This window comes from Lolium rigidum, unplaced genomic scaffold (assembly GCF_022539505.1).
Source record: "Lolium rigidum isolate FL_2022 unplaced genomic scaffold, APGP_CSIRO_Lrig_0.1 contig_37414_1, whole genome shotgun sequence".
Classification (NCBI taxonomy): Eukaryota; Viridiplantae; Streptophyta; class Magnoliopsida; order Poales; family Poaceae; genus Lolium; species Lolium rigidum.
Window position 1 is genome coordinate 13,551 of NW_025900386.1, and position 10,340 is coordinate 23,890.

Genomic DNA, 10,340 nt, shown 5'->3' on the forward strand with positions numbered 1-10,340 from the left:
GTTCCGATAAATGACGCAATCATTGCTGCATGTGGTATCTGACATGGGGTAAATCAAGAGGGAAAACAACTTGTTTTTCCTCGTCTAGACTAGAAGGAGTCTTGTTCCCTTTGGGAAGAAGGTTGTGCAAGAATTTCAAATGTTCATTGACGCTTTTGTCGCACCATCCAAATTGTGATTTCTGCTACATAATATCGAGTGTTACTTTCAAACGTGAGTCCTCGGTCTCGCAACCTGCATACACTGGAGTATACGAGTCTATCTCCAGTTGCGTAAGCTTCCATTTCTCTCTAGCATCAGCTCATGCGGTAGTCGTCTCCTTCAGAAGCAGTTGCTAAACATGAGGGTCGCGCACGGTAGAATAAAGTGTCATCGTTTGTGTGTCCGCGTCTTCTCCACTTGATATATCCGAATCTTCTTCTCCATGTCCGGGCGCCTCTTCTTCATCATGCTCAAGATCGAGCTTCTTCGTTCCGTCGTCCATCTTCTCGCTCCTTGTGATTGTTATTGTCTTGCCCATCCGTATTCCCATGATCGATGTCCTCATCATCAGCTTAACGTACCCACCGAGTCCATCCATACATGAAACCACTCATGAGTAGGTGGGCCTTCAAATGTCCATAAAAGGGGTTGATCATGCACATTTGTTTGAATTATCGACATAGACATCTTATCTTTGTTTCTTTATTTTGAATCATGTTTTTCCTCACGGATTTTAAATACCTGGTCACGACCCTTTTGCTCAATTCGATCATGATTTCCATGCATGATATAAGCAAGATAATTAGATCCGCCAGTTTTACACAAAATTTCGCCATGACATTTGTTAAAAAATAGAACCTATACGGAGTGCCACAAATTTACCGAAACAGAAATGAATCAACATTTCGGTAAAACATTGGCAACTCATATGCATGCCATCACAATGAAGCTTTAAAGTCATTGCATCATCTTTGAAACGAAATCGCAAAGCGAGATAGACCACATGAACATGTCTATATATATAGTTTAATCAACTGCTGAATAAATAAAGGAGAAGATAACCGAGACGACACGTGGACCGAGAGAATGGTGGGCCAGCTTGTTGGAGAGTGTGCTGATAAATTCTTAATTAGTGGAGGAAAAAACCAAATTTGTTGGTTAGATCTAGGAGTAGGAAAGATATTTAGTTAGATCCATGAACGAAAATGTATTTTATTGGCTAAAATGAGAGGTCTATATGAAGGAAATAAGGTGGGGTTGAGGAAGGAGAGAGCCAAATTTGTGGGGAGAGGAGGAACGACGACAAATGGCGGCTGCTGGTAGGTGAGCGTGTTCATCTCGCAAAGTCAATGTCGGAGATTACTAGTCGCGAGCCACAATTTGATGTGCGACCAACCATGGGTTACTTGTCGCGTGTGAAAGTGTGGCACGCGACCAATATCTTGACACGCGACCGGTATGCCTGTGTGCCAATAGCGGAACGCTATGGATATGTTCTTGGACCCGGGTGCAGCTGGGACCCACATAGTAGTTGTATGCCATAACTGTCTGTGCGCTACTAGTAGCAGCACATCACTCGCGTGCCACTTCCGCGTGCGCAACAAATAATAGCACCCGCGTGCGGAGATGCTGGCCCGCTTCTAATAAGCATTCACATATAGCGTTTTCCCTACAAGTGTTGGGATGGCGGTCCCGGAAGGTGGTGTTGGTGGTCTATGTTGGGTGTGGTGTAGTTGGATGTCGAGGTGGCAGCCCTGAAAGCTTGCCAGTGTTGAGGACATCGACCTCGTGTCACGTGGACGACAAGGTTGATTTGACGCAGTTTTCCTAGAGGTTCGTGTTCTTGAGCTACGTCAGAGTGTCCCATGTCCACTCCTTCCATAGTAGTCACGGCGTATTCTCTCCGAATTGGGTGGGAGGTCGGCTGGTCTTGGCGAGGGCATGGTTCGCTATTTTAATCTATTTGAGTGGGCTTGGCCCTTTATCGGTGTGTTTGAGTGGGCTTGGCCCTGTTGCGTGAGTGGGCATGGCCCTATGTTGTCTTGTTGTATGGTTTTCGTCCGGTTTTCGGTAAATAAACTAGGCACTTTCGTCTTACTTAATTTTAAGGCAAAACCTTCTAAAAAATATCTAGTCAAAGTTACCCAAAACAGGAAGTAAACAAAAACAGAGAAAGTAGTAGCAACACAAAGCATATTATTTGCAGAGTATGAATATTCTTTTGGTTTCAGTGCGAGCACAAATCAAAGGAAAAAAGACATTTGTGGGTTGATTATAGTGTAAATGAATGGAGGATAGAAGCTTTGAAGGTAACAGTTGGTTTTCAGGATGTTGTAGCATTGTGTAATTTGTTGATAGGGTTCGGCTAGTGTCGGAGGCAACAGTGCTAAGCTGAATTTACTAACCAGATCCATCAGGTTTACCTAGTCTCTGGTATCGATTCACACTGATTTCATCTTTCCAGAACGGCAAGGAAAATGTTGCCACAGCACGCCAAGTTCAGCAGTGTTACAGTAAAGTACATCAGAAATGAGTCAATTTTTCCCTGCTCAGAGACCTAAGCTTTACCACAGAAGCAATGTTCCTTCACTTGACATTTCAGGGGTACAAAGTGCCTTTCTTTAAATTTCATCGGCTGATAAATCACGGCATTGGTGCCCTTTTAGATGCGCATAATGAAGGCTTTCGTCTTCTCAGTATCCTCGTTGTAGTAAAGCTCCACGAACGTGCCTCCACCAATCCCTTTCGCTAGCCTCCCAGGGTTCACACAAACAAATTGTTTTTGTTCCATGTCTTCATTCAAGGAAAGCACCTGCATGACAAAGTGTACTTGGTATCATTTCATTAGGCCAAGTAAAGGGAATCAGCTAGTAAATACAACATGAACATTAGTATACATCATAACCTCTGCCAATTTTGAAATTTGAAGATAATACAGTGTTTATCAAAGTTACCTTCACAAATGGAGCGAGATCAGAAGCAAGCAGAAGAACATCAGGAGCTGATGGCATCTCCAATGCTTCCTTGGCAAGTGAGAAATCCATGGGCACACCAGCAGCAGGTGGATATAGAGGGTAGTAGCTGTGACAAGGTAAATTGTGTAAGAACTTGGAACCACAAGCATCACGGTCCTGAATAATGTAATTTTGCTTAATATCTACAAAATTGCCTTTGTTGCTTCAGTATATGTGTTGCAAGTCTCCCAATCCTATCAACAGCCTTTCCACCAGGTGGCTTGCGAGAGATTTCATCGCCACTCAGTTGTTTCAAGATGTCCACTGTACAACACCCAAATTGTATCTGGAACATGAAAGACAAACAGTTGTACAGAACGCTAGACTGAAATCAGTGATATAATACGTGAACCACATCACCTATGTTAAGTCCCAAAGTAAACTTGATGGTAGACTAGCTTTGCTCAAAATACTAGTGAAAGAGATTCGAATACTGTGGCACCATACAGGGCTAGGAATCTCGAAAAAACTGGATGCACTATTCTTGACCATGTAACATTAAGGTAGACAATTTACATGTGTCTTAAGACTATTGAGTAAGGAGAGTATTTTCATGTAAAAATAAGTTATTATCCAGATATTACTTTGTAGCAGAATAATAGAAATAGTTGAATAAAAGTATATATGTCACTAATATATATTAGTACAGATTCATATGTTCTGTGGTTTGCATAACTGTGTTGTGTAAGGGCATCTCCGGCAGCCCGACGCAAACAGACGCAAAGCAACCGTTTGCGTCCGCGCGGTCAAAAAATGGGTCTGCGCCCAGCCCAGCGGCCTGACGCAAAATGTCCGGCCTGTCCGCGGGGCGCAAACGCGGCCCAAATTTGCGCCGCGAATGCGTCTGCGCGGACACTGCGCGTGACCTTATATTCCTAGCCTGCCCCGCGCCAAGGACAGCGAAATCGAACAGCATTCGCTCGCGTCCCTCTCCCCTTCTTTGCAGCCCTAGGGTGACGCCGCCACCCCACCGCTACCGCGCCACCGCCATAGTCGACCAGGTCTCTTTGTGCCTCGCCTCCTCCTTAGTCTAGGCTCGGCGCTAGGGTAGTGGAGAGGACCTGCCCACATCGCTCGCGTCCTTGTTGGCCACGCATCTGCATGGAGCGCCTACCAGCCTCGATGCCCAGGACATGTTCAATAGATTGCTCGGTATGATCCTGACAAACTTTTCTCTCCGGTGCGCTCAACTGCTCCTATGGTGAGCTATGAGACCAATGGCAACACATGAAAAGCCATATTATCGTGCTGATGGCATTTATCCTGACTGGTCCATAATCCTCAAACAGAGAAAGAAAAGAGGTTTGCCAAGATGCAAGAGGCTTGCAAGAAAGATGTGGAGCGGGCATTTGGTGTGCTCCAAGCTCGGTGGACTATTGTTCGTCACCCAGCTAGAACGTGGTCTCTTAAGACCATGCATGAGGTGATGACCTGTTGTGTGATCATGCACAACATGATCGTCGAAACGGAGCGTCCTGATGGCCGATATGAACACGGATGGGACTTTCACAGAGTTGGTTGAGCCAAACCCTAGGGCACAAACCTGGTCTCTGACAGCAACATTTCCAAACGCCTCCAGTAAGGATTTGATTGACAAGGGTGGCTAGGCATAAAGAGATTGATGAGTAGTCAATCTCATCTACTTTCATTTGTTAATTATGAACTACTCTCTATTTGGATGTAATAGTAATAAATTATTTAGAACCTTTATTTTCGCTGTTTTGTATGGCCAATTTGTTTCATATATTGCACTTTTTTGGTGGAAAAAACACAAACTGGCCTCGCCGGACAAAATGCATCGGGCCGCTCCCGGGCCACCCACAGACGCAAACAAACAATCATGACCCGAAGACCATTTCCACGTCCGCGGCCCGACGCAAACGGACACGCGGGGTCATTTTTGTGACCGAAATGCATCAGGCCACTCGAGATGCCCTAACACTAAACAGTACACACATCCATCACATAGTTCTTTGCATCTTTTTAGGCGGGATACCTCATTAGAGCTGAATAGACTTGGATTTGCCAGACAAGTAATCTGCATAATGGATGTAAACAGAACAAAGGAAAATAATTATAAAATACTTAGTAAAGAAATATATAATCCATCAGAGTAATTTATTACCTGATGTGTGGTATCTTCTGGCAAATTCATGTCAAATGCAGGCTGCACACAGAAATAGTACACACACACACATATATATATATATGGTTAGAGTTCTTCACAAGAAAAACGAAAGAGCAAAAGAAAAGATGTATCATTAGTGAATATAGATGGATGCTGTGATAACATTAAATTAATTCACTTACACAAATGCTAACAGAACATAGCTTAGACAATGCATAAACATAGGACAGTCATGGCTTTGTGTTTATAAAAACTATACAGTCCTTTTGATACATAGTGACAGCAACTTGGTTGTAATTGCCAAAATAGACTGTGCAATCTGAATGAGGCAAATACCCACCTGGGGGAAAATGGTATCATGGTGAGCATCACGCACAGATGGAATAAGGATTACACGAACACTGTGCCCCAAATACTGGGTAAAATCTTGAAGCTGTACAAAGATAAGAAACAAACAAGTAGTACTTAGCTATGTATTTGACAACCTGCAGGCACGAAGTCATCGCTACACCTACCTTCCTCAGAACTTCAAAATGGAAAATATCGTGAAAACTCTGGTCAGCAGTTCCCTTTTTTATGTCAGGATGATCAGAGTCGATAAAGGGTCCCATCTACAAAACAGAAAAAAACGTAATTGGTATGAGTAGCAGCGAACATATTAAATATACACACAAAATTTACTGATCAGGATTCAAACGCCTCACCAGTACAAGCAGCTGAGGCTGCTTACGACAGGCATATGAGAGCAGTTCTTGCAATGGTTCAAACAAAAGATTATCAGTTGTTGTATAGGGACCTGCTGCAATGACCTGCAAGAAACATCAAGAATTCAAACATGAGAAACTAACTGCAAAAATCGACTCCATCCTGATCACAGAAAATTTTACAGTAAATAATGTTTTGCCTAACACTCCTGGCAGTAAGCACACTTATGTTATGAACATATAGTTAAGTGACTTAGTCTAGTCAAGACAGTATAAGAAAACAGATATTGCTACATTTAATACGTTAACACTATTAGGCAATCAATTTTCCATGGTTCAGGTACATATTTTATGTAGCTTAGTTCATTAGTTCCTAGGACAAATTCCACCAGCCTACAATTCGATTCACCATTTACAAAAATGTGAAGTGAAACATGATCGAACTCAATTAACCCAAGGAAAAGACAAAAACAATTTGAATCTTTGATATATTTTTCAATGATAGAATGAATATCAGGTGTTAAATCCCACCTTTTACAATCAGAACTATGCTACATAAGTAGTAATAGCATAAGTTATCAATAAAACACGTATTGCACTCCAATGTTTCTCCAATAATTGGGTAAGAACTAACCGATGACAACACCCTTGGTAGAGTATTAGAATTTTGATGGTATTGATTGTCAACAGCTTGTTTCTTAGCACAAGGCAGTTGATCGTCCAAAGAAACTGGTATGGAATCAATCAACTTTGATACGACAAAACAATGTCCACTAGGATTATGGCCTTCAATGCCCAAAACCTGTTATTCAACTTTGTGTTAATTTATTGCACTACATAATGCATATGGCACAAGAACAAGATGTGGTTACCTGCCCGGGAAACAAAGAAAACTGGTTTATATCCTTTAAATCAAGGCGCACACGCTGTCCCCTGGAGTGCTCAACACTAGAAAAAAGATCATCTTTAGTTATCATTAAAAATTTCCTGAATGTTGACCAAAAATGCTTTCACATGAACAAGGCCAAGAAGCACACTTACCTGCCCTGTAACAAGATAGATTTTTCATTCAAACGACCTTCACCGTCACAAATTACCATCCCAACTGCGAACATATTCTCCTGAAAAGCAAGAATAATTATATATATACTTCCAAGAACAGGAATGATGATGATTTCACTCAAAAAATATTCAGGTGGTATGCAGCAACCTCGGAAGCAAGCGTAGGATCTGCCGGTTCTCTACAAAGCCCATTTGCAGAAAACAAGATTGCTGACCGTCTTATCCGATCCTCCAGGTAATTAAACTGGAAACATAATAAAATGAAACCAGCAATTCTGGACAAAACTAACAGACAATTAGGTATTGCACTTACCCGATCTTCCGTCCTGTCATACATGAACCTGCAACCTGGTTCAGGCTTTGAGCGTTGAACTTGCAAGGTACATCTTTGACTTGGTTCAATTCTTCTAATCAACTCATCTTCTGACGTTTCAGTCTCATGTTTACTTGGCACGCTAGCCACATTGTCAGGATTCAGGACATAATACTGAGTAAATTTATTTACTCGCTGTGCAAAAGGAGTAATACGATCACCATTTGTTTTGGCCGCTCTGCAGGATGATAGCCTTTCGGTTGTCAGAGGAGTTAGCTCAGAGTTAGATGACTGTCCATGTGGCTTTTCCTGTTTATCACTTGGTGTGTCAGGGAATCCCTCGTCGTCTGTGTGTGTACTGCTCAAGAGCCTGCAACAGTTATTTCTACATTATGCTTTTCATTAAAAATAAAAAATAAAAACTTCTGTGAAAAGTGAAGTAGACCAAATGCACAACAACAAAGCTGGGATTTGGAACTAACATGTCAATATCGTTACTGGAGTAAATGTGAAGCTCTGTTTCTTCTTTTATAAGTTTTTCTTTTACTTCATTCTGAAGGTGTGATGAGAAACCATCCAAGTATGAGCTTTCAAGCTTCAACCCATCCAATTGCCTGCATAATTCATTTGCTTAAGTTTCCTTAAGATGTATCAACATGATAAATAACAAAAAAAAAGAGTTTCTTCACAGAGCTGTAATTTGTAACAAGTATGGTTTCTCAGATAAAGAGGTCGGAGAATGCACTGTAAGAACAGGCATGTCATGATGGTTCTTCAACGAATCTAACGGAACAAAGTTACATCTACACAAAATCACAAATGAGGATAAGTGGTGTACAGAATCAAATAATCTACCAAAAACATTAAAAACATATACGTATTTACTCTTGTGGTCGCCAAGATTGGCTTAATTTCAGCTGTGAAAGAAGCTACCATTTGTTTTAATAGTTTATAGCTGGGTTCTAAACTGCATAGAGCTACAAGTCATGTATGTGTTATTCTTAGTTCCCACTTAATGATGCCTACTGTTTGACAAAAGCAAGCTTCAATCTTGAAGTCACAAGATGACAAGAGTATGACCCTAACTTTATTTTGGCATAAACTGAAGTCACCTTCTCTTCTTGGACTGCATACATTCAAAATTACGACTCAAAAAGAGTCTTGGATATGACCAGGAATACGGGACAGAAATTAGCCATTCTCCTCTGGTCTAAGGACTGTTGGGGCATTTCCTACCAATTTGATTGCACTGACTAAACTATTTCAGTGATTTATTAAATCGCATGCAAAAGTATTCCCTAACAATCACAGTCCAGTTTTAAGCATCTATTCAACAAAATTGGTCTCTTCCCCTCAGAGTTGAAGCCTCTCTGCTACATTTAGACAGGTCTAGGTGGAAGAACTACAAAATTGTGCGGTTTCTCGGATAAGGACTGACCTGTTGAGGTAGTAAACCTCCCAGTTAGAGACCAGATCCGCGGGGCTCATCTTGTAGTTGATGCAGTAGGTCAGCACTGCAGAAACAAACTCCAAGCGAATCAGCAACTTGGTCAGCGCCAACTAACTGGAGAAGATGAAAAGTGGAGAAAGAAGAGGCGCTTGCATACGCGTCGAGAGGATCTGGGCGGTGTCGCCGGGTCCGGCGCCGCCGACGATGAAGCCGCTGCTCTCGAACTCCGTGCGGATCTCCTCCTCCATCGCCGCTTTGAGTGGGTAAGCTCGGTGGGTTCGGTCGTCAGGGAGCGGAGGCGCGTCAGCCGGGCGGAGATTTGGGTTTAGGCGGAAAGTGCAGACGATGGGGCGTCGTCGGATGGAATTGGGGATGGAGCGAGAAAATGGCGGGAACAGAGGAGCCCTATGGCGGGAAAGATTTTTCGGGTGCGAGCCCTACGGGCGGGATTGTTTTCTCGCATGTTTTTTTTTCACCTGAACTAGGTTAAACTCAAAACTATACTTTTTAAGTACTCCGTAATAAGTAATGCCATGAACGTCAAAAAATAAAGTAATGCCATGAACGTCAGGCCTCGGCCCTCAGGCCTCATCTCATCAGCTTCCTCTTTTACCCGTTGCTGTTCCCGTTTTCTATTTAGAGCGTGGGGTATCACTATTAAAAGGTTTGCCTTCGCGAAGAGCAGTGCCCTCGTCCGCGCTTGACGCGTGGCAGGGCGTGCGTTTAGGAAAAGAGCAACCCGGCCGAGCCAGTTTACGTCCCGCGCCGCGCGTAAGTTGCCTCGCGCGTACGTCACCGCGCGCGTACTCGTCCTGCGCCGCGCGCGTCCTCGTCCCGGCCACGCGCGTAACTCGCTCCGCGCAGGTACAGTGGCACACATGTGCGAGTACAAGTACAAAACAGAACACGAGTAGGTACAGTCACGCACAACACACGAGTACAGTTGAACACACATGCGAGTACAGGTACAGTCACGCACACGAGCAGGTACATTCGTGCACACGAGCAGAGATGCGATCACGCACAACACACGAGTACAGTTGAACACACAGCGAGTACAAGTACAGTCACGCACACGAGCAGGTATAGTCGTGCACACGAGCAGGTACAGTCACGCACAACACACGAGTACAGTTGAACACACGAGCAAGTACAAGTACAGTCACGCAGACGAGCAGGTACAAACGCGCATACGAGCAGGTACAGTCGTGAACACAAGCAAGTACATGTACAGAAGTACAGTGGCGCACACGAGCATGTACAGTCGCGCGTAAGTACAGGTACAGCCCCGCACACGGGCGAGTACAGTTAGCGAGTAAAGGGAAAAATTACACCAAATACACTAAAAACAGAAGTACTTATCAGTTGAAACACGAGTACAGTTAGGTACACACCACAGGTACAATCATAATATTATTGGAAATACGAAAAAAAAGTATCTCCAAACCTATCAACAAGGGATCTAGTTTTGAAGATCTCGACGCGAGGATCTCAAAAGTGAAAACGGTTCGCAATTTGGACTTACGGTTCTCAAGATATTTCATTTTGAAAAACGAATCTAGAAGAAAAAGGGAAAAACTGACACAACCCAGTCTTCTCTCTCCTCCCCCATCCCCACCTTGCTTCTCCTTGCGACACGTGGCGAGCAGGGAGACCACTTCCCAGGGATTTTTCTGGCACCACAGCG

General features: G+C 43.3%; 1 protein-coding gene across 1 annotated transcript; it reads right to left on the minus strand.

Moving 5' to 3' along the window:
* Positions 1 to 2,598: 2,598 nt before the first annotated feature.
* LOC124681244 (DNA polymerase alpha subunit B-like) lies at positions 2,599 to 8,921 on the minus strand. Its single transcript, XM_047216180.1, has 16 exons — positions 8,811 to 8,921; positions 8,642 to 8,717; positions 7,686 to 7,817; positions 7,204 to 7,573; positions 7,039 to 7,134; positions 6,870 to 6,949; positions 6,701 to 6,776; positions 6,463 to 6,630; positions 5,829 to 5,933; positions 5,640 to 5,735; positions 5,465 to 5,557; positions 5,122 to 5,163; positions 4,993 to 5,034; positions 3,152 to 3,282; positions 2,937 to 3,063; positions 2,599 to 2,794 (listed from the first exon to the last, which is right to left on the minus strand). The coding sequence occupies exons 1-16, from the start codon at positions 8,899 to 8,901 to the stop codon at positions 2,645 to 2,647; spliced, it is 1,875 nt and encodes a 624-aa protein (XP_047072136.1). The 5' UTR covers positions 8,902 to 8,921; the 3' UTR covers positions 2,599 to 2,644.
* Between the last annotated feature and the right edge of the window lie 1,419 nt (positions 8,922 to 10,340).